We start from the raw sequence: 24867 nt of genomic DNA, 5'->3' as shown, positions 1-24867 counted from the left end.
GTTTTTTTTTTTTTTTTTTTTTAAGGTTACCATTTGTATTTAATCTCATACGATTATCTAAAAAAGAAACCAAGGTTTATAATTTATTTTATTTACTTAATTTAAAAGAATTATTTCAATAAATGTTCTTTACCGGAAATATGTCGATATATTTTAATTATTTAATTATAATTTAAAAATGTATAGATTTATTGCGAGAATTGAAAATGCCTTGCAGTTTGTAAATAAAAGCTGATAAAAATGTTTGACCGAGAATTGTTTAAGAGAAATGCAAAATTATTATAATATTATTGTTTACTAACTCACTGATGATAATTATAATAATCACCCCATTTGCGGTGGTATATATTTCAATGGTACAGGGTGATCCATTTTGCGGTTTTAAAAGTAAACGTATATAAAATATTTTGTTTATGATATTTCTTTTTAACTTCCCATAGGAAGTTAAAGTAATGGGTCCGATTTATCGAATTGAAAATCCTCGACGTTTCAAGGTCCCTAGAGTCGAAATAAAAAAACTGAAACCAAAAATTTGTCACCTCCAAAATTTTTCAACTAAAATATGATTTCATTTTCAAAACAATTTTGTGCAACGAAGAATAATGTTTTTGACATCTGATAAAATTTTGAACAAAATATTGCTAAAAGTTGGTAAAAAATTGAATATCAATTCAAATATCTTTTCAAAAACTTGAAATGTAGGCTTCAAACTTATTTTATCTTATAAGAAATATTGTTTTCAACATTCTGAAAAATGTTGAGAAAAATCGAATTGACAGTTTTCTTACAAAAAATAAAAACCTAAAAAAAATTAACAAGAGTTGGTAAAAATTGATTTTCGACTCAAATATCTTTTCAAAACTTTGAGATAATAGCTTTTAACTAATTTTTACTTATAAGAAATATTATTTTCGACATTAAAAAAAATTTTATGAAAAATCGAATTGACAATTTCTCTACAACAAATAAAATTATAAACAAATATTTATAAAAGTTGGTTAAAATTTAGTTTCGACTCAAACAGCTTTTCAAAAATTAAAAATATTGTCTTCAAACTTTTTTATTTCACAGAAAATAATAATAATAAGAAGAATCCAACAGTCCGTTTTTTCTTAAAAAAATAAAAAAAATAGTAAGCCAATTTGGTAAAAATTGATGTTCGGTTCTTAATATCTCTTAAATTAATTTCATTCATCCAATTTATAAAAATTAAAGAAATGCTTCTAAAATTGGTTAAAATGTGTTTTCGACTAAAAATCTATTTAACAAAACTAGTTTTTTAAACTAAGCTATTTGTTTATGTGTAAAATATTGTTGGTAATTTATAATTTGTAAGAATAATTCAACTGACAATTTTTTAACCCAACACCAAAACCTACAAACTTTTAAAAAAAGACAAATCGACAGACTTAATGGGAAGTTATCTGTGTGGGTAGCATCCCAGCCTTTTTTTTATTTTAAAGCTTGTTTGAAACATTGAAAAAATCGAAAATGTTGTTTATTAATATACCCGCCGAGTGTAAAATGTGCTTCGTCACTGAAGGAAATTTTGTTCGAAAAATCATCGTCCACCGCCTGTTGTTCAAGAACCGTTTCGACGTTTCAACGACGTTATGAATGGTCAGTTGGCTTTAGCTGTTGTGTGAGCTGGACGTAATACGCCATAATACGCCAGGCTTTACAATATCTGTAACCAATCCAAATTTCTTTACAATTTGGCCAATTTCTTGCGTAGTTGGATAAATATGTAAACCATAATCTCCTCTTTAAGTACGACATGTGACTGTGGCAGAATCACCATTTTTGTAGATGGTCTTAACCAATGGCAGAATCACAATTTTTGTAGATGGTCTTAAACAATGGCAGAATCACCATTTTTGTAGATGGTCTTAACCAGGGCCGCATTTAGAGGTCGAGAGACCTCGGTGGCAATACAGAAGCGGAGCCCCCCTCGCTACCCAACTATTTTCAAAATAAAGTAAACCATTTTTTTTCACTCGAGTTTTTCAATAAATAATTTATTCACATATACATAAATATAAACGGAAAAAAGAATTAAAATTAAATTTTAGGGGTTACCGAACTGAACCTTTCGAGTTTTTTCGCCGAAAAAACGTTTTCGTTAAGATCCAGTTCTCAGAATAAAACGCTTTCAATACTCAGGAGGGTAAGCTTCGATAGACGGTTTTATCCCATAGTGGTTCGGAGACATTTTTTTATAATTTTTATTTTTGAAAATGAGTGCTCTCCAGTACAATTTGTTACCATCAAATACACATACATTTTCAATGCAATTTCGAGGTTTGGGAATGTAGCTCTGAAATTTAGATTTTCAAGTATTTAGTAGTAGTAGTTCCGGCGATTGATCTATTCCATAGTCCTTTTCCTTTTTGTATGAGTCAATCAAAGACACAAATTGAACCAACTCATTGCCAAGACTAGGCTCTAAATCATCCGGATACACTTTCAACAATGCCTCTGTTGCAGCATCCATCTTCTCGATGAGATTTAGGAATCCAAATCTTGAACGAACAGCTTCATAGGCATGCAATCTTTCAGTAAGAGAAACGGATAGCTCACATTTTTCGCTCTGGTGTGGGTGCGTGATTGTACATTTTCATCAGTATGGGATATTTTTTTGCTGGTTCCTCGTATTTATCAAAATCATTTCGTTTAGATTCCACAAATGATTTCAAAGTTTCTAGTGCACGTATTGCCGATTCAATAATCATTTTCGGGTCTTGCAACATCTTGTTTGTAGCGTTGAAACACTCCAAGATATCGTTCCAAAATGTTGCAAACTAAGGGGTTTCGAGACCACTCACCTTCTAAAAAAGGTGTGTTGCTTCCTTCTTTAGGATGCCTTTTTGTTCTTAATTGGAAGATATGCTGGTTAGAGCTTCTTCGATTTCCGAATAGCCGTTGACTAAGGCTTTCGTAGCTTCAGCTCGACAAGACCAACGAGCGTCGCTGACTAAACAGTAAAAACTGGCCGCTTTTCTTCTCCGATAATTTCTCAATCAGAATTTGGTGCCGCGTGTACAAATTCTGCACGAAATCAAAGAATTGAACAGCCGATGGACAAATTATTGCATTGAAGAACACCGATCTATAAGTAAAAAAAAAAAAACATTGTCCAGACACGGAATTGAATACCCAACCTCTGAGGTTGCGGGCAAGTACTACCCCGCTCAGCCATTAAGCGATTGGTGTACTCCCTCAAGATAGGTAGTGAATTGGAAGTCTTATCAGTGGCATTTGAGATTTCGATATTTCACTGATGGCTTGATTTAAGATCAATATAATTAAATAATCATTTATGTACAGAGTACTGTAGGTAAAGGTAATAGATCAAAAAATTTGAAACAAACATTTTCCGAAGTGTTATGGTGGGGGCCCCCGTTTGGGGAGGGCCCGGGCTTCCGCCCCAGTTGCCCTGGTCTTAACTATTTGCATACGTTGTGCGATAATAAATGTCAGACTCTTAACTGAAAAAAATGAGTCTTCAAAATCTAAAAAATCTGTGTTTATTCAATGCTTTACATTGAATAAACACAGATTTTTTAGGTTCCCATAGGAAGTTATTGATCCTTAGATCCCTTGAATCTAAATTAAAGATTTTTAAAGTTATGTGTGAGTATGCGTGTCTACGTTTTGCGTGCGGGAAGCTATTTTCATCGTCCATATCTCAAGACCCAGTAAGGATATCGACTTCAAACTAATTTTGTTTAACAGATATTAACATCAAAAGATGCAGAATTTTTTCTGCAAAATATTGAGTTTATGTTTTTTTTTTACTATCAAAATTTAAAAGTAAAGACAGTGATGCGACCCACTGTGATCCGAACCCGTCTGCTGATTTTTCAAAAGCTTTAACAAAATATTAATACAAATATTTTGTGTGAGATAGCAAAATTTTAAGTTAATATCCTTTTTTGTACTTTAAATACTTGAGTCAAATAGCATTTTTGTTAACTTTCATGATTCGTTAAGAAAGTTGTCAGTTGAATTTTCCAAACAAAATTAATGAAAGGTAGAAACATCACTTTGCATAAGATGAAATAGTTTGGTTTCAAAATCTATTTTTGCTAACAAGATTCTTAGTCGAAACCCAATTTTTAATAATTTTAATAGCATTTTTTAAAAGTTTTTATTTCTTGTGTAAAAAAGAGACATGAATTTTTACCAAATTTGAGTACTATTTTTTGTAGATTGTATTTTTTTTATGAAAAAACGGACTGTTGTATTTTTATAAAAAAGACTACTGAATATCGAAAACAATATTTTCTGTGACATAAACAAATTTTGAAGACGATATCTTTAATTTTTGAAGAGCTATTTGAGGCGAAAGTAAATTTTTGCCAAGTTTTAGTACTAATTTGTCTTTGGGTTATTATTTTTTGTTAAAAAAAACTGTCAATTCGATTTTTCTCAAAATTTTACTGAATGTTGACAGCAATATTTCTTAAAAGAAATTATACAATAACAATATATTATATAAACTTTAATTCACGTCTCTAGCGTTTAATTTTCTTGAGAGCCCTTTCTGTATCTTTCTGCCTTATTATCTGTATAACAAAATTTATTTGAAGTCGATATCTCTTCTGGTTTTGAGCTATGGAGGACGAAAAAAACGTCGCGACGAACGGACGTACGAACGTACTTACACACGCACGACTCTATTGACCTTGAAACCTCGAAAAATCTCAAAATATTCAATGGGACAAATCGGACCCATCACAATAACTTCCTATGAGAAGTTAATAATCTTTTTGAAATCTGGTAAAATTTTGAAAATCGAAAAAAAACATCAATTGTTGTCAACATTCAATAAAGATTTTATTAAAACCCAACTATCAGTTTTTTCATTTAAATTAAAAAGTACTACACAAAATGGGTAAAAGTTAATGTTCCGTAATCGATATTACTTGAACAAATGAAGGTATTGTCATCAAAATGATTCAATTTTATGCAAAATTTTGTTGTTAATCGTTTTAGGAAAATATCTGTACACTTGTAAAAAACAAATACAAACTTTCAAAAAATGCTACCTAAATAGGTAAAAAATTGGTTTTCGACTAAAAATGTTGACTCATGCATTAGGAGATAGACAGACGGATATTTACTTTTAATATTGAATCTCACTCCAAATATTGTTATAAACATTTTGTTAAAGATTTAGACAAATCGACAGACAGGATGAAAAGTGTGTGTCGCATCCCAGCCTCGTTTAGAAAAAGAAATGAGAACAAACTTACATTATCTATGGATGCATCAGCTTTCTACACTAAAATGCGGGCTTTGCGTTCCTCACATCAGGCAATTTTGTTCCTTAAGAAGAAAAGACGTTGTAAATTGTATGAAGACGTGTTGTGAACTACCATTCCGGTTTCAAATTTTGTTTGCACACACCTGCGTTCAAAAAACTCAGTTAGCGTTTTATTCCAGCCAAAACTGTATTGTTAAAACCGCACTGTTTAGTCAACACAGCACTAGTTACTTATCAATATTTTTCAACGCTGATAAGTCATTTGAAGCGATTCATATCGATTTGCGATACTGAATCTCGGTCAAGATTACGACTTCTTCAAAATAACCTAAGATTAAGAAATTCACTAGACGGCCCCCTTGTAAATAACAATTATTTGTTAAGACTTTCCGGTTTCTTGTCATTTTTTTAAATAATTCTGACATTGTCGTTTACTTAAAATTTGTCTTACAATTCTTATTAAACTTTGGCAATACAAAAAGTCACATATTATAATTTTGAAATTGCCGCCATTCTAATTTGTACAGTCTTTCAATTGGTAGTTATCTTCTTAGAATATTAATATGATCTTAATAAAGACAACCTCAATTTTAAATAAATAATTTATTTTAAAATAAAGACGCACACATTTTTCTTTTCCTTACAATTTCGTCGTTCGAAACCTTTTCAATTAAAAACTCCAATCCTAGCTTAGAATTAGATTCGTGTAAGGTGATTCAGTATAGGGAGTCATTTGCGATTGAAATCGACTGCATTCTCTGTTTCTCAGGAGATCATCTGTGTTACAAGCCAAAATTCTGAAATTGATTTCGTTGGGATCTAACGTTCCACTTGCAACTTTCTGAAAACAAAATACAAACAAAACAATTAATCATCAAATCGACTTTAATGTTTCTTCTGTTCTTACCTGGAATCTGCAAGTTAACATCCAGAGTTCCTCCTTGCCTTGTGGATTCCTTACAATTTTCATGCCACTTGCAAATTGTAACTGCTCCTGATTGTTAGCAACGATTTTGAACGAATTGAATGTGTAAGGTGAGCTGTAGATGTTCCAAGCAAACACTGTCAACGGATCTTCGGTGTTGGCGAAGAGGTTGCCTTTGCTGTCCATAGCCTCCATAGCTGCTTGAACCCCACGTTTGCCGATTGTCATGAAGGCGTCTGGATATGCGTTGGTGTCTTGCAACCAAATTGAACGATTGTTCAGGAGCGATAGAGGCACTGAATTCTCGTTTTCACTGGCCAGAGCATGGAAGTAAAGGAACCTCTCATTGTATCCACCTGTCAACAAAGGTCGTCTATTGATAATTCTGGGATCAATGTCCAATGATATACCTTTTTTGTTGCGTGGAGTAAGATTAATGGCGAAAATACCATCCATGAGTTCGAAAGTGCCACCGGCAACACTGTGAGTTCCAAAGTCGGGATCAGGATTCATAAGTTTATTTTCCACTCTCCATGCCTCATCGAGGACAGAGTCATAGACCAAGAGACCAGGCTTTGTCACATCAGCTATGTAAATCATGGCCTTTTGACAGAAACCCATTGGTGGAGAGTCCCAAGTATCAACAACGAGATTGATGAGGAGTGATGACACTGGAGTGTACAAACTCTGTGGAAATTGGTAACGATGCAGAAGAGTGTCGGTCTTAAGATCGAACTTTAACAGCTGTGGAGGACAGATTTGAACTCCTTCGATAACTCCCGAATCGATTGCCCACATTTGATCACATTTATCAATCTAAAAATAGGAAACAGTTCAATAATATATTTTTCAAAAATTGGAAATGCGGGGGTTTACTTACTGCAACACGAAAGACAGAAATTATTCCCGAACATGCAGCATTGTTGTTTATATGGACATCATAACTGGGATATGGGTAGATTGTTGGTCCATTTTGACCAATTTTACTCGACACTGTTGCCAAACTGTATGGAATTCCTTTAGAAAACCTTGGAATTGTTGTAAACACTCTCATATTACCTCCAGCTAAAATAGAAGATATATTATTAATAAATTGTATTTACAAAAATTCACAAAAACGTACGCATATATTGTATAGCAACATCGATTGGTGTTCCTGTGTTAGGGGTTAGAAGACCATTGTCAACAGCATATTGACGTTCGATGTCCGAGTGAAAACCATATTCAAGGACCTTCCATGCAAGCATCTGATTCAGGTTTTTGATTTTTTCAGCTGAAGTCAAAGCCGAAAGTAGGAGAATGCAAGCAAATACTTGCACCAGTAGCCATTTTAGTTCATTCTGAAATGGAAAGAAAATTATTATACAAATTATTTCTTAAACATTTTGGAACTAAACTGCTCATTTGTGCTTGTGATATGTCTGAAACAACTTTTCATAATTCTCAATGGGGTCAAATTTTAAGAAATCTTTCCTCAAGGGTTTATCAATTTCCAAACATTTAAATATCTCCTAAATTTAAAGGTCAAATACAACTAGGTTTTTTGCTAATTCTGTTCGTGCGTTAAGAGACGTTACCACGGTGTTCAAGCGACGTAAATGAATACACGATGTTATTGTCACCAATAGGTGCTCAAGCTTAGGACACCCAAACATCTTACGGCAAAAGATAGCATTGATTTCTTCCAAAGACCAGTGTAGTGTTTCTAAAAACAAATTTAAACCAAGTGTATTAAAAGTTACCGACAGGAGATTTTTAAAAAAATGAGGAAGAATGTCGAAGGCTGGACAGAATTGAACCGGTCGAATTCAATCGTCTGGAAGTTTTTTTCAGTCGTGAGTTCGAAATGTTAACTACATGAGTGGTTCTTCTGCTTGTCTGATGCACTTTAATAGTTTTTAAAATGCGTTTTACAACATAAAACTTCAAAATAAGAAAAATGAATGTATCATCAGATTCATAGCTTAAATGATTCAAATTATTGTCTTCACTTTTTACTTTATTTTCGCTTACAAACAAATTTGCAATGGTTTTAAAACTCTTAACGAACTTTTAATGTTTTTAATTTTTTTTTCCGAAGGTGGTTTTCAACTTTTGTAAAACAACTCATATCGCTCTTCGTTTCAACGTCAAAATCGGACAAATTCCCATTTTCGAACGGTTACCCCTAAGGCGGTTGAATTTGATAAAATGGTGCGTGTATCTTCAAATTCTCATCAATGAATTTTTTGCCATCGCTCTACTCCCAAAATTAACTTCCAGCTCTTACGCCTAATTTCCTAACAAAGTTCTAGACTCTAAGACTCGGTTAATTAATAAATTTGATTTCAATTGAGTTCTAACTCATTTCTTCAACAAATTCTCAAACGTTGAAAATCAAATTTAGATCTCCTGTTTCTTACCTCTGATCCTAATAATAATACGATTAGTTTATCCTCTAGGACCATCAGACCATTATATCATTTCTGCAAATTCCTCATGTCAAAAAAAAAAATTAAAGAAAAAACTCCTAAAAGAATCGTTTGGAAATATGAGAAAGCCAACTGGGACGGTCTTAATGAATTTTTCAGGAACATTAACTGGTCACTATACTTCTTCAATAGTGACGTGGATTTCAGCGCAGATATGGTGATAAATTTATTATTTATAAAGACAACCCCACTGAGGAAAACCAGAGTAAGTTCAAACAAGCTAGAAAGATCTGCAATGGTCATATTCGTCGAACTAAATTCTTCATGAACAGAAATTAAGGCAAACAAATACTACAATATCCCAAAAGTAGTACAAATTTCTGGTCATTTGCAAAAAACGTACGAAACACCACAGTGCGGCGCGTGTCATCCTCGGTTCAAACGCTCGTCCACAATGACACTCCCTATTTGAGCTCGATTGATAAGGCCAATTTGCTCAGTTTCCTATTAATTCTACACTATCGGTGAACAGTACCCGCATCGTGATGGTTAGTGCGTTGAACTGTCTGAGGTTTGGCCATGCCAGAGCCAACTGCAATATGCAGTTGCGCTGTGCCAGGTGCTCAGAAACCTAGATCGAAGGAGAATGCAATTTGGGTAATGAGTGGGTTGAGGATTTGACCAAGCTCAAGTGTGTCCTTTGTGGAAACCAAGGGCATCCGGCTAGCTATAGGGGTTGCCCTAAGCTCCAAGAAAGTAAACAAAAACAGGCCATTCAAAAAGCCGAAAGAAGGCGACAGGCTCCAACACAAAAATTCTTCGATCCCTACGTCCAAATGGTGTCAGGGAATGGGAACACGATACAGGCTCCACCAACGGTTACCACCAAAGCCCCTGTGCCTAAGGCACCAGAGGTGCAGCCCGACATTGTAGCCTTGTTGTTGAGCATTCTAGGTTAACTAACAGGGCAGCGAAGTGAAATAAAGGAGCAAGGTAAAAGGGTAGATCATCTCTACTCTTTGTTGCCTGGCCTGGCGCAATTTAGACCATAATGGGCGCGCTGCCGGAGACGCACCTAAAAGTCCTAGCTGTGAATGTAAATTCACTGATTAGGATTGAACGAAGAGCCAATATGTTCCAATTGTTGAAAGACTACAGTCCCGATGGGGAAGCGGATGTATATGTTTGCGGCTTACGCGGCTGGAACTCCGCAGGTTATTTACTTTGCATAAGAACCGCAGGTTCTTTTTAGGGAACTTAAACTGAGCTTGGAAGAAAACTATTTCATCTTGGCTGGTGATTTGAACGCAAAATATGAAGATTGGTTAAATCAACATAGTAATCCCAGAGTTAATCATCTTTTTAATGTGATGAATCTTTACAGCGTTGAATATGGCGTCAACGTGCTGGCTACTGAAAAGCCAACTTGTCCAAGAATCGGCTCCCTTCTGGATCTTTTGCTGTACGACACAAGACTGACAGTAACACACAAAGTGGGTAATCACCCTCGAAACTGCTTACAGAGTCGAGTATGACCGTGATCACTGCGGGCTGGCTGCTGTAATCCAGATTCCAAACGAACACCTTGCAACGCATTCTTACAATTACAGTAAGATGCGCTGGCTTCGTTTCACCAACGCCCCCTCGAGAGAACTTCGTTCGAATGACATAGCCCCACCAAACAAACAACAGAAACCTGACAAATACAGAAATTGACCAACATTTACAACAGATGGACGAAACAATAAAACGAACAATGGAATGGACAATACCAAAGTACAAAGAACGGGACCAAATGGAAGCTTACATAAACGCGACTATTGACGCACTACGACGGCACAAGAGTGGCTTACTGACAAGACTCAAAAACTTGTACAGACGACTTACAGATCCACATGACTTGGAGGTTAGGACACTGAAGTTGTCAATAAAAAATGTCAATCTGTTGACTGGGACCGCAAGATCCGTTCAGTTTAATCGAGTGACCCTATAATGTTCCCTAAAAACAACAATATATTTAGGAAAAAGAACGACAATGACCTTCCGAGTCTTAAACTCCAAAGAACCGAAGAGAACAGAGACATACTCAGGACAGCGCAAATAGATCCAAAAGAAGCCATCTTTGACAATGGCTTTTACATTATTGAAGATCCGAAGGAAAAAGTGGAGCCGGCGGGAGCTGCTTTTGAGCAAGTGTACAAGGAGAATTTTAGCATTCGCCCCAACCACGACCTGGAAAACAGAGCCCTACTTAATAACTTTTACCTTCGAAACGATTTGACAATGGTGATCTGAGAACCGCGGTTTCATGCGTGCTGTTCTGGTTGATTTGCAGAAGGCCTTTGACACCGTATGGTAAGAGGGTCTTTGACTAAAACTAAGCAGGCTTGGTATAAGCAAACTAATGCAATGTAATTTCTACCACAACATTCATAACTAAAAATGGTCCTCAACAGGAAGTGGTCAATTCGCCGATTCTCTTCAGCCTTTACACAAGAAATCTGATTAGTAGTCTTACAAAAGTAATTGCGTACGCCGACGATCTAATTGCGTACAGAACGACCCGAAAGGTTGAGTTTATAAGAATTCTTTTGCAGCGTGATTTCGACAAAAACTGATTTTGACTGAAAACTGGAAATAAGTGTCCAGAAGACTTTTTTATATCCCTCGAGCAAAGTTGTATGCCTGTCATTATTTAATCTCTACTTTCATAAGGAATGCTCTTATAAAAAAGCAAGTTACATTCCTCCCCTTAAAGAATTCAACCGTAATGCCCATTCTTCTAGGAATGCTCATTAGTTTGCCCTTAAGCCCAATTTCGGGCGTACTGTAAAGTACAGAGATTATTTCTTTAGTCGCACTACACGAATGTGGAATGCTTTACCAGACTCAATATTTCCCACTCATTTTAATGTGCAGACATTTTAACTAATGTGCATCGGTATCTATCTATCCTATCCTCCCTTCCTAATTGCTCGCACTATGTTTAATCTTTATAAGGGTATTCATATCCCCTTCAGAAATTGGCCGTTAGACTACACAATAAAAATTTAAGTAAAAGAAATTCAGTATAAACAAAACTTAGAAATAAGAAAAAAGTAAGTATGAACTTAAATTCCCTCGAAGATTCAGACAAGCTATATAAAGTTTCGAACAACTAACAGGTGTGAAACATCTAAAAGTCACGCGAGAAGTTACTTAAGTTTAGTTACAATTTAAAAGTTCTTTCAAATTTTTCGAAAAAATAACAATATTTTTGTTTAAAGCCAAACAGATTAAGAAAAAACAAAACCATGGCTTTTTTGATTTATTGAGGTAAGTGTTTATGTCATCAAAACTCTCCATGATTTCCTTTTCTTTTTTCGATTATCACTTACGCCTCAAATTATGATTATGTCATCAACAATTAAGTTAAAAATAATCTAAATTCTCAATTCTCTGTACTTATGTAGTTTGAGAAAATGTAAATAAATTCTATTAAGTAAGAAAGTACAAATAGTTTGTGTCATATTTGTTGTTACTTTATCGTTTTCATTTTATTTGTTTACATTCTCATTCATAGGTCATTGTCATTGTTTATGACAATATGGCAAATAAAATATTTATCAATTAAGATTATGTAAGGTTTGTTGTTGTTTGAATATTAAATTATAATTATAATATCAAATGGAAATAGTTGTTTTAGTGTAGACAGTATAGAGTCTAGAATTAAATCAATCAGTCATTTGTACATATATCATTTTTATATAAAATAATGCAAAAGCGTGTCATTAAAATCTAGGAAAACATGTCTTATTTATAGAAATGTATCTTTTTTAATTATATATTTGAAATGTGAACATTCAATCTTTTCGTCAAAGAAAGAACATTTATTAAAATGTTTAATACATTCATTTAATAAGCGAACTGATGCTGAAATTTAATTTTCTTTTCCTTAAAGAGAAAATGTAGTCATAACTTAGTCGTTACTTTATAATTACATCTTTTCACCTTTCCGAATAATTGTTCTTCCCTCACTACGTTATTTGTGTTAAAGATGCTGAGTAGAAAGTAGAAACTCAAAGTATAAAGTATTTGTAAACAAATTTACAAATCGATAATAAACAAAATTTATAGTTTTTGTACGAAAGTATTTCACCGAGGTTTGAGTTAATGTTATTCAAACAAAAATGTATTTGCTGCAAATAAAAAGTTTCTTTTTTAAAAGTATTTGAAGAAAAACACATTTCTTAAAATGACTCACAAACTTAACGAAACAATCATAAGCATGTCTAATATATTTCTGTATATTTAACGCATAAATAAACTTTAGTGATTTACAGAGAATTTACATATTTATGCTAAAAATAATACAACCGTAGACTAATAATAATTTATTGCTTTTGGAATTATTTTCAAGTTTTCGAAAAAAATATTAAACTTGTTTTCTATTTTTTTACAGGTAAGAATTATTTAGCATAACATTTTTAAGTTTAAAAACTTAATGAATGGAGATTTTTTAAGTCATAAAATTTATATGAATTAACCGCAAAAATTGTGACATTTAAAATTAATAATTTTTAATTATTTCGTGGTTTTTGATGTATTTTTCTAGTTTTCTAAAATATTTCCTTTAGAACTTTGATCCTTGTATTTTTGTATTTGTTTTGATTTTTTATTATGGAATTTTTTTGGGAGTGAGAAATATTTTAAGTTATTTATTGCGATCTTTAATATTTTGATATATATGAGCTCGAGCTATCGGCAGCTAGCCGATAAACTGTCAATGTACAAGGCTGTTATAACAGCGATACAAGAAATACGAGCTGTCATACAAACACCATGTAGTCGGAGTAGGCTTCCTAGTCAGCGAAAAAGTGAAGTCTACTTAAGAGCTATAAGTGAAAGGCTATACACACTTTGCGTGCGATTTAAATTTCAGATCATCAGCCTCATATACGTTCACGGACCATCGGAGGAGTCCCCTGACGAAGAGAAAAAGATTCACTAACGAGCAAGACGAAAAGGCACTCAATACCCTCCAAGCTAACTCAATTTTGGAGTTTTGAATGCAAAAGTAGATCGGGACACTAATGACAACAGAATACGAGCCTTGAAATTGGCGGTATCGAAAAACTTAGTCCTTGTGAGTACCACGTTCCTGTATAAAGATATCTACAAAGATAACTAACTATCACCTGATGAAGTCACTCGTAACCATATTGACCACGCGTTGATAGACCGTCGCCACTACTTAAACTGTCTGCTTCTTTTCAACCGTTGGAAAAAGTAATCCGTCACTTTGGCACGTCAATAAGAGGGATTATCGTCACCAAGTCCATCTAGATACTGGCTTACGCAGACTACCGAACAGGCTAAACAAAATTTCTTCAACCAGATCAAACAGGTGGCAAAAAGTCTGGGAACATTAGCAAAAGAAACAAAGTAAATGGTGGCGTCAACTGCGAGGAGAACTATTGGTCAAACATGAATTTGAAGTAGTAATATTAATAACAGCACCCGATAACAATATAGAAGGAGAAATACACAATCAGTTGCTCACAGCCAACAGAGCCTGCTTCAGTCTAACAAAGGTTTTTAAATTCAGAAACCCTACCATAACTTCTTAGTTGTTGCTGTTCAAGAAGATGGTGATGGCAGTACTCACATATAGATTCGAGATAATGCGGCCTTTTCGGAGCGTTTGAGAGGAAACTCTTCGACCTATGGGCGATTTTTTAGCTATTATCTTTTTGGCAACGATGGTTTAACCAGCACGTTTCGTGTTTTGTTTCACTGTCACACATCTTCAATTAAGTCTATAATTTAACCATGAATAGTCTTATAAACGAACAACGCCTGCAAATTATTGAGTTTTATTATCAAAATTAATGAATGATTAAGAAAGTTCATTGGCACTTCTTCCATTTTATGGTCAGTTTAATCAACTCACTGAAGCGGCTATTGTGACTAAATTTCGGACTAAATTTACATTGTTGGGAACGTTCAAGTAGATTGCGAACTGAAGAAAATATCGCAGCTGTATCGGCTAGTGTTAATAATGACCATCAATTATCGATTCGTCGCCGTTCGCAGTAATTGGGCCGTTGTGACTCAACAACGTAGAAAATTTTGCGGAAGAATTTAGGAGTGATGCATTTCGGTGCAAGAATTGATGCCGAACGACCTACTGCAAAGCAAAATTTTTGGTGAATGGGCTCTTAGAAAGTTGGCCGAAGATCCGAAAAATTGTGTTCAGCGACAAAGCTCATTTTTTTTAATGGGTACATAAATGAGTAGAATTGTCGATTTCGGAGTGAATATCAGCCAGAAGCATTGCAAGAGCTACTAATGCATCCATTCAATTGACGCATTGAATACAACATTGAATCATTTAGTCGTGAGATACCGGCCGAAATGTTGGAAAGAGTATGCCAAAATCGGACTAAGCGGATGGGCCATTTGACTCGCAGTCAAGGTCAACATTTGCATGAAATAATCTTCAAACATTAAATTATTTAATCGATTCAAATAAATACTTCATGCATTGTATGTGTTTTTTTTGAAAAATGTATAGCTTTTAAAAAATCACCCTTTATATGTATTCTAATTCAAATCTTTATTGTGACAAAAATTAAGATTGGTAGACTCTGGTGGCCTGGCTACCTAAATCGTATAAGCTCGAAGAGGAACCAGTTCGTAAAGTCCTTTGTAGTACAATTTATTGTAAGCCGAAGGGTGGCAGACCATGCTTACGCTTGAAGAGACAGCGTAGACCAGGATGCTTAAAATTGTGTTACAAATAACAGTCAATCTGTTTTCATCTGAAAATGAATACTTAAGAAATAATAAAAGTTTAAAGTCCACACAAGTTACAAAAGTGTCAAGAAGGTTTAAATGGAAAGGAGGTTCGATGCATATTGATTTTGAATTCCCAAATACAATGACATAAAAAGATATAGTGTGGTAAGGCATTCCACATTCGCGTAGTACGGCTAAGGAACAAATCTCTACGATTGAAGTTGGGTTGCAGGGAATACTGATGAGCTTTCACGAACAGATGAAAATAGTTGGATACTTCTCTAGATCGCAAAACCGTTAAAATAACGTAAAAAAGGTTAGACAAGAAACTTAACGACGATTTTCAAACGATGCAAATGAACCATTTATGATTTTATCACATATCCATTCAAATGTTCTACATTCAATACTATCCAAAAGGCTTAAGTAAAGAGATTGGAGTTATACTCAAGTTTTGCACGCATAGAAGTCTGTAGAAAGTATTATTAGTATCATTAATGTAAGTTCCATCTATGGTTAATGGCAAGGGGGTTATATCTTGTTTTTACGATACAAGACAGTATTGCATTTTCGAAGCATTAAATTCCAAACCGCTTTTTATTCCCCATTGTAGAATGCTGTTCAGGACCCAATTTAATGAGCTTATCGAATTTTATCGTTGCAGTTCCATTTTCGTAGAAGAGGAATGTGAGTCTGAAGGGGAATATGAAACGCTAAGAGTAAGTTAACTTTCGTTAACAAAAAAATGTTTTGAAGTTGCAGGCAGGAGATTATTAATAAAAATGGGAAAGAGTGTTGGAGATAGAACAGAGCTCTGTGGCACACCAGCATTTATTATGCGGATTTCAGACTTGTACCCATCCAACACTACTTGTATCAAGTAGTTAATTATGAAAACCGAAGTTGAGCTTTTTCGATAAGAAAGCCGAATCTTACTTTGTCTAAAGCGATGTGAATATTTCTTTTCATGTTTTACTTGCAACATATGTGAACTATGTATATGACAAGTTTTACATTTATAACCAATTTCAAAATCGGAATTTTTGATCAAACATGACATAACGATAGAAAAGTCGAAAAAGTGGGTCCCCGATGCTGTCCATATGTATATTTATATCAGACCACTCGTGCTATTAGAAACTCATAATTATCAAGCAAATATTGGTATTTAAAAATTGTTGGTCAATTTGTTAATTTTCGTGTGAAGCACTATCATCATTAAAAAAATGAGAATGAACAGTTTCTAGCTAAGAAAGAAAATTAGTTAAAATATTATGAAATGTTTAATTGGTATTGACAAAAAGACCTGCAATTTTAATAAACTAAATAATTTATTTAGAAAGGGCTCTCAAGAAAATTGCGTGGCTGGTTTTTTTTACCATAGCAGTTTAAACAAAAATATCTCAATTTTAAAAAAATCAAATCGACAGTTTTTTATAAAAAATAAAAACCTAAAAAAAACATTACTCAAAGTTGGTATAAATTGAGTTTCGACTCAAATAACTTTTCAAAAACTTCAGATTATGGCTTTAGACTTATTTTTTTAAAAGAAATATTGCTTTCAACATTCTGTTAAATTTTGCGAAAAAATCGAATTGACAGTTTTTTTTTACAAACAAAATTAAAACTTAAAAGAAAATTTAACAAAAGTTAGTAAAAATTGATTTTCGACTCAAATATCTTTTCAAAACTTTGAGATATTGGCTTTAAACTACTTTTATCTTTTAAAAAATATTGTTGTCAACAAAATATAAAAAAACAATGCCAAAAATTGGTAAAAATTTACTTTTGACTCAGATAGATTTTCAAAAATTAAAAATATTGTCTTTAAACTTTTTTAATTTCACAGAAAATATTGTTTTCGATATTCAGTAGTTTTTTTTATACAAATTTAACAGTTTTTTTTTATAAAAAAATAAAATCTTCAAAAAATAGTACGAAAATTTGGTTTAGAATTGATGTTCGGTTCTTGATATCTCTCAAATTAATTTCATTAATCCAATTTGTAAAAATTTAAGAAATGCTTCTAAAATGGGTAAAAATTTGTTTTCGACTACAAATCCATTTACAAAACTAGATTTTTAAACTAAACTATTTCTTTATATGAAACATATTGTTGGTAGTTTTAAATTTTTTAAGAATAATTCAACTAACAACCTTTTTAACCCAACACGAAAACCTACAAACTTATAATGTTATTAAATTATTATGATGTTAAATTATTTTTAAATGTTTGATCTAATGAAATTATGCTTTAACCCTATAAGCCTATCTACCTTTTAGTCCTTTTTATTTTAGTTCAAATCAGAGGTCTCCCTTTAAAAATAATATTGCAAAGATTTAATATTTTTTTTCACCCAGTAAGGACATTTGCCTAAAAATACCTACAATTGGTTCATCGATAGAATTAAGTTAGGCATCTTTAAAAGCTAATAGCTTTAATATAAAACCTATGTCAATATTCAAATTTTAATTTTGTTTAAATAAAAAACAAAGAGTTATGAATAATGTCGTTTTTACCTCTAAAAAGGCTATACCCTTTTTAAGTTACTTCGGATAGGCTAACCAAAAAACTCAACATAGAGTCCTTAAAATAATCAGCGTCTAAAAGATTATCACACATATTCTTTATTCCTTAATATTCATTGAAATTTAAATATATTTAACCTAAAATATTATCCCATCAGTTTTTATGTTTTTATTTTGTATTGAATGCATAATTTTATTATTCTTCAATCTTAAATCAAACGGATTTACAAAGTTTTATTGAAATTGCTAGACGATATTGCCGGTATTTCACGGTTTATAAAATTAAATTAATAAACAAAAAATTAAGTTTATATCGTCACAAAACTCGTATTGCAAGATTTTGAAACACAGCATCAGACACTCCTTTGTTTTGATATTATTTATGATTTTTTATTTTTTTTGATATTATTTCCACTTAAAACGTGTTAATTAATTTTGAATTCTTTTCACCTTCATTCTTGTACGCAAAATAAATTAATTTTTAAATTAATAAAACTTCTTCCTTCCTTTATTTCTGTTTTTTTTTTTTTTTTTTCAAACGGAGTTAACTCATTGAAATTTTATTAAGTTCATAAACATTTAAAAAAGTAGGCCATACCTACTGTTTTTTATAAACATTTTATTTCATTGAAATTTATGATCTGAATTGCACTTTTTAAACAAAAGGTTCACAAAATAAAATTGTTGACATCATAAATTATCAGAGATTAAAAACACAAAAGAAGATGCAGTACCAACTCGTTACTTACCATTGGAACACTTCTCGGTGAAAAAACTATCTTAGTTTTTACTTTAAATTAAAATTCAAACAACTTTTATTTGCACTAACGATAATTATTGCTTTAAGCTTGTTTGTCCTGTAAAAATAGAAATAAATCAAACTTCGCGACAATTAACAAAGTCGCTAAAATTAAAGTTTTGTTTTAATTTCAATTAACTTTAACACAGCTTAAATATTGAAATTGTCTTATTGAATTAAATAATAATAATTCACTTCTTTAAATTTCTCCAAAGTTCAAAAAAATGTGTTTTTTGTTTTAAACTGACAAAAAATATAAAATTTTTAGCACGGATATGAAGTGAGTCTTGCGTAAAGTCGTGCGATCAATTCAAGCTTCGATTGTGAAATGACCCTTTATGCCCAGGCGTTTTTTGGGTGACTTTCTGGCGGTACCGTACGTCGTCGTCGTTGTCGCGTCTGAGAAAAAAATAAATATACTCAAATTGTTTGAAGCTGTAGCAAAACTAAAAAGTTGAAGTTCGATCATTCTGCTAAGCCTGTTGAGAATGTGTCACTGTTTTGTATATTGAGGCATCTTCTTCGAAAACTAGTTTATGATGGTTGCTTCTTCAAACTGCCGCTGCTATCACCGCCTCCAGCAAAAGCTACACATGTCTGTAGTTTCCAATGGAAATTGTAGATAATAAAGCGATTAAGCAGCTACTCTACAGGGAGGTAATATAATAATTAGCAATTTAATGCTAATTTTAAGCTGATAAGCCGTAGATAGATGTTGGGGTTTACAAATTTTGAAATATGGGTCTTGATTTCTGTTATTGTTTTAACATCTATTTGTTTATTTTAATTTCCCAAAAATATGTAAAATTTTAAAATATTGAATGAAAAGCTGAACATTGAAAAAATAATGTAAATGATAAGAATTGGTGAGCAATCTGCACGTAGTCATTGGAGTCCTTTTGTTTACATAAGCTTTGTTCAACGTTTTTCTATAGGGCCATTTGCTTTGTGGTTTAGAATTGTTACAGCTGATATGAGTTTAATATGCGTCATATACAATATATACAATCGATCTTTTAGCAATTTAATTATGCTTTAAAATAATTACAACTCACTTCAAAAGACCGGCTTTGAATGCAAGATTGTGAAGAAATTATAAGAAAGTTAAAACGCTATTGATGTCGAAGGGAATGTGCAGTGCATCATCATAAAGCTCGTGCAGTCGGAAATATTGCTGCTGTAAATACAAGGATAGTTGATGATCCAATTTTATCGACTTTTTGGTGTTCGCAGCAATTGAACGTTACGTACACTTTTCTTTCGTATAGAAAGAAGATGGAGGAATAATGTGAGAAGTTTCCTTGTCGTTAACATTTCGGCAGCATCAAATTCATGCGATTTTACAATGCTAGGGTCTTAGATTTTATACTTGCAGCAAGTATTGCATTTGTAAAACATTTCTAACTCGAGATGACATGACATAAAGATGTTGAGAAGACGAAAAAAGTGGGTCCCCGTTTCCATCCGTCTGTCTATCTGTCTTCAACTTTAAAGCCCAAGCCATTTTGTCGATTGACTTTAAATGCGGAGATTAAGGCTTTTATCATATTTGGGTTAGGTATTTTTTATTATTTATTTTAGACTAAAAATAACAGTAATACAAATTTGTTGGTCAAAAATCGAAAACTCTAATTTTCTAAAAAACAAACAAATATAGCCAATAGCGTTTCAAAAATTAAAAATATTGTTTTCAAACTTTTTTTAAAATCACAGAAAATATTGTTTTCGATATTTTAGTAGTTTTTTTTATATAAAAATCCAATAGTCCGTTAAATTCTACAAAAACTAGTACGCAAATTTGGTAAAAATTGATGTTCGGTTCTTAACATCTCTCAAATTAATTTCATTCATCTATTCATTGGTAAAAATTTGTTTTCGAATAAAAATATGTTCAACAAAACAAGACTTTCAAGCTAATTTATTTCTTTATATGAAAAATATTGTTGGTAATTTTAAAATTTTTAAGAATAATTCAACTGACAACTTTTTTAAACCAACACGAAAACCTACAAACTTTAAAGCAAGACAAATCGACAGACGGGATGGGAAGTTATCAGTGTGGGTCGCATCCCAGCCTTTTTTCTTTTTTTACGTTTTGAATATAAATAAACCGACTAGTAGAATTTAATATTTTCATTTTTCTGAAATTTCAAAAGACCATGTAGTTCATAATTTTAAGAATGATCTCTGTGTTTACGTGTCAACCAACGTTTGTAGGTTTTTTAAAATGGTATGTACGTTCAGGAAACTCGTTCTTGTCAGCCATATTTCAAGAATGAGTTGATATATCGACTTTAAATTACATAATTTTGTCTTATTTATGATCATAATATGTACAGGACTTTCAAGAAAATTTGGTCAGTAAACAAATCCGTTGACCCCTAATATTTCAAGAAGCAATAAAAATATCTATTTCACTAAAATTGGATGCCATATAATTTTGTATAAATTAAAAAAAATGTCAACTATTATCTTTTATAAACTTAAAAATAAATGACAAAACAATTTTTGTGTCATCTAAAATATTGCAGAACAGGATAGGATGTTATTTTTAAAATTAGTGTATACTTCTAAAAAGGACTCTTTTTTATAAAAATCCAATTAACAACTAAAGAACACGGATAAGAACATATCAATGTTATAGAGTAGCTATCGTTTTAAAAGTTTTCATTTTTTCTCAGCTAAAACTACGACCTTATAATAATATGAACGTTGCATGCCTCAACAACGCTTTAAAATAGCTAAACTTAACTATTAAATTTTGCTGTCACAATTTGCAATCTTCTAATAAAATGTTCCTCACAGAGTTCTTTCTCGGAAAGGTGTAATCACAAGAAATCTTGTGATTTAATCAGTGTTGCAAGTTTTAAAAGATTTAATTAGTTACGCGTAATGTATGTAACTAATTGAACTAGTTACGTAAATTTAATGTTAACATTTCTTCAGAAAAATCTTCACAATAAAATAAAACTTAAAGCAAAAGCCACATTTAACAAGTTTTGATTTAAAAGTTAAAAATATAATGGGATGCTTCCCATCCGTAGCCGTTTGTTGATTAGACTAAAACTTCAACAAAATATTAATAACCATCTTTAGTGTGAGATAAAAAAATTTAGTTCTGTATCTTTCTCTGTTCTCCTAATGCTCGAGTCATAAGTTTTTTTTGTTGTTTTTGCAGATTTTCGCGTTTTGAAAAAATAGTTATTACTTGAATTTTTCTAAAAAATTAACAACTAAATGTTTGCAACAAAATTTAGGAGAGAATAACATTTTTAAACCAATATCTTCATTTCGAACATCAATTTTAACCGATTTTGTGTTGGATTTTTATACAAATTTAACTGAGTTTCGAAAACAATGTTTTTTTATAAAATAAAATTTTAAATAATGATTTTTTTTATACTATACTAACTTGGTATCATTTTAAATTATATAATATAAAACGTAAATACAATTGATATTATCTGTATAACACAATTTTCTTGAAGTAAATATTTCACTCGGTTCTTGAAATATCTAGATATCTAGATTCTAGGGACCTTGAAGTGTCGAGAAATGTCAACATTTTAAATTTGGCTGATTTGAAAAAGAACTTTTCATGACAAGAATAATTAATCTTGGATGGTTTGTCAATTCCTCGCAAGAGGTAGTTCCCGTGAAAAATCTTTCTTATTTGTAGATGGCACAGACAGGGATTGAAGCTAGTTTGTCATCGAGGAGACGCACGTCATTAGACAATCAGACAGTCCAATAAAGTTTTAGTTTCTAAATGGTTTATACCCTAATTTCTTTAAATTTTTGTATAATCATTCATTAATTGTTGCTTTTATTGAATACAAAAATGTTAGTTTGTTTATTTATCAACGCTATGGTTTACTTTTTGGAATGTTCAGCTAAACAAACTTTTTGTAAGATATATTAGTTACATAAGTTACAAACGTATCTTACCTTGCCAACACTGGACTTAACACCATTACACATTTATGTTTGAGGCTATGATATACAATCTTTACAGTCAATTCAAGACCTTAAACATTTAGTTCTTGAAGTTATCGAATGTTCACATTGTTCATGAAAAGGATAAATGCTGCATCAGTAGTCGTGTTTACAAATGGTTGATGTTCTTAACAATATGAGTTTAGTTTAAGTTTAATTCTCCTGGGAATGAGAACTTTTATATCAAACAGGATTAATGCTAACAGACCCAAGGAAAACGCTTGGTTTGATGGGAGCTGTAAAGAGGTTATTAGGGCGAAAGAGGTTAGTTTCCGTTGCTACAAAGCCAACCGTACTGAGGAAAGCCGGAAAAACTTCAAACAAGCCAGGAAGGCCTGCAACGCCCATATTCGACGGACCAAATTTTTACATTACCAACAATTTACGGCAAAAAATACTGCAATGTCCCAAAGGCAGTAAACATTTTTGGTCATTTGTAAAAAACATGAGGAATTCTTTCTCTTCTTCGGGTCCTACGCTCGTTTTCAATGACACTCCTTTTGTTAGCTCTTGAGAGAAAGCTAATCTCTTTGCTAGGCAGTTCGCCGCCAATTCTACGCTGCCAGTGAGTCCTAAGAGATCTAAATACACATAAATCCGCTGGTCCGGATGGTATTGTTCTGAAGAGTTGTTGTTCAACGCTGGCAAAACCTTTTTCATCTGTTTTACTCCTCAGGTCCCGTACCGAGCGGATGGAAAACATCATTTGTCAAGCCTATTCCCAAAAAAGGCGAATCTTCCTCACCCTCTAACTACTGACCGATTGCACTTACGTCCCTTCTGTCCAGGGTCATGGAAACGCTGATTAATTATCAGCTCAAGAAATATCTTGAAGATCGAAAGCTTCTTAATGGCCGGCAATACGGCTTTCGTAACAATAGGTCTACTGGTGATCTCATGGATCATCTCACCGAGCAAATCTTTACATCGCTTTCGGTTTTCATGAATCCCTGCTTCATTAGATTAGTAATTACCTTTCGTATCGTTCAATACAAGTAGTATTGAATGGATTCAAGTCCGAAAACCATAAAATAAATGCTGGTGTGCCCCAGGGCTCTGTTTTATCTCCAACACTCTTTCTCATTTTTATTAATGATCTTCTGTCTGCAACATCTAATCCAATACATTGTGTCGCTGATGATAGTACTCTTAGCTTTTCATATTCGTTTTCAGACTCACATCCCTCTTCTTCGGATGTGGAACTGCAACGACAAAATATGATAAGCTCATTAAATTCCGATCTAAACAGCATTGTTCAATGGGGATTAAAAAACAGCGTGGAATTTAATGCTTCGAAAACCCAATGCTGTCTTGTATCGTTAAAACGAGATATACCCCCATTGCCATTATCCATGGATGGTACTTGCATCAATGAGACTGAACACCTCGATATTCTCGGTATGTGTGTCACCAACCACCTCTTATGGAATGATCACATACGCCATGTGGCTAAAAATGGCGCAAAGTGTTTGGGTTTCCTTAGGCGATGCAAGAAATATTTCACCCCTTCTGGCTGTTATCTACAAGACTTACATACGTCCAAAGCTTGAGTATAACTCCCATCTCTGGGCTGGTGCTCCTGCAACTTACTTAAGCCTCTTGGATAGTATTGAACGTAGAGCATTTAAATTGATAGATGATAATATCATCATAAGATCATTTACTTCGCTTGAACATCGTCGTAAGGTCTCTTGTGTGAAACTTTTTTACCGTTATTTTAACGGCTTATGCTCTAGTGAAATAGCCAGTTGCATTCCTAACCTTAAACAGTTCAACCGTAATACTCGCGCTTCTAGGAATGCTCATCAGAATACCCTCGAGCCCAACTTCGGTCATACTGTCAAATACAGAGATTCGTTCTTTAGCCGTACTACGCGAATGTGGAATGCCTTAACACACTCTGTCTTTCCTAGTCATTGCAATATTCAGTAATTCAAAACCAATGTGCACCGACATCTCCTTTTAAACCCTCTCTCCTCTTCCTAGTGCTCACACTGTGCCTCTGCATAATAAGGGTAGTAATATCCCGTTGATTGTGTGTTTATTATAAAAAAAAAAATTAATTTAATTTCTCTAAAATAATATTCTTCTATACCAAAATGAAACCTCATATCTCAAAATTATACTTTTTTATTATGTTTTTTGGATAAGAAATTAA

At 32.8% G+C, this 24867-nt stretch overlaps 1 protein-coding gene across 2 annotated transcripts; it reads right to left on the bottom strand.

Annotated features, from left to right (window-relative positions):
• Positions 1-5853: 5853 nt before the first annotated feature.
• LOC129940604 (major royal jelly protein 3) lies at positions 5854-19118 on the bottom strand. 2 transcript variants are annotated; one of them, XM_056048993.1, is made up of 7 exons: positions 18909-19118; positions 18664-18771; positions 7318-7534; positions 7075-7259; positions 6605-7010; positions 6177-6550; positions 5854-6110 (listed from the first exon to the last, which is right to left on the bottom strand). In XM_056048993.1, exons 2-7 carry the CDS (start codon positions 18664-18666, stop codon positions 5955-5957), a joined length of 1341 nt encoding a protein of 446 aa, XP_055904968.1. In that variant the 5' UTR covers positions 18667-18771; positions 18909-19118; the 3' UTR covers positions 5854-5954. The 2 variants fall into 2 exon arrangements, with proteins under 2 accessions (XP_055904968.1, XP_055904967.1); XM_056048992.1 differs by having other exon boundaries at positions 18664-19118.
• Positions 19119-24867: the final 5749 nt, after the last annotated feature.

Source organism: Eupeodes corollae, chromosome 1, assembly GCF_945859685.1.
Source record: "Eupeodes corollae chromosome 1, idEupCoro1.1, whole genome shotgun sequence".
Taxonomy (NCBI): Eukaryota; Metazoa; Arthropoda; class Insecta; order Diptera; family Syrphidae; genus Eupeodes; species Eupeodes corollae.
Note: the sequence above shows the minus strand (reverse complement) of the source record. Positions and strands in the feature narration are given on the sequence as shown.

Excerpts from the sequence above, each read along its gene's own strand:
- LOC129940604 (XM_056048992.1), bottom strand. Across the intron at positions 7,011-7,074 it reads TTTCTGTCTTTCGTGTTGCA|ATTGATAAATGTGATCAAAT; the intron begins GTAAGTAAACCC and ends TCCTATTTTTAG. Across the intron at positions 6,111-6,176 it reads TGTTAACTTGCAGATTCCAG|AAAGTTGCAAGTGGAACGTT; the intron begins GTAAGAACAGAA and ends TTTTGTTTTCAG.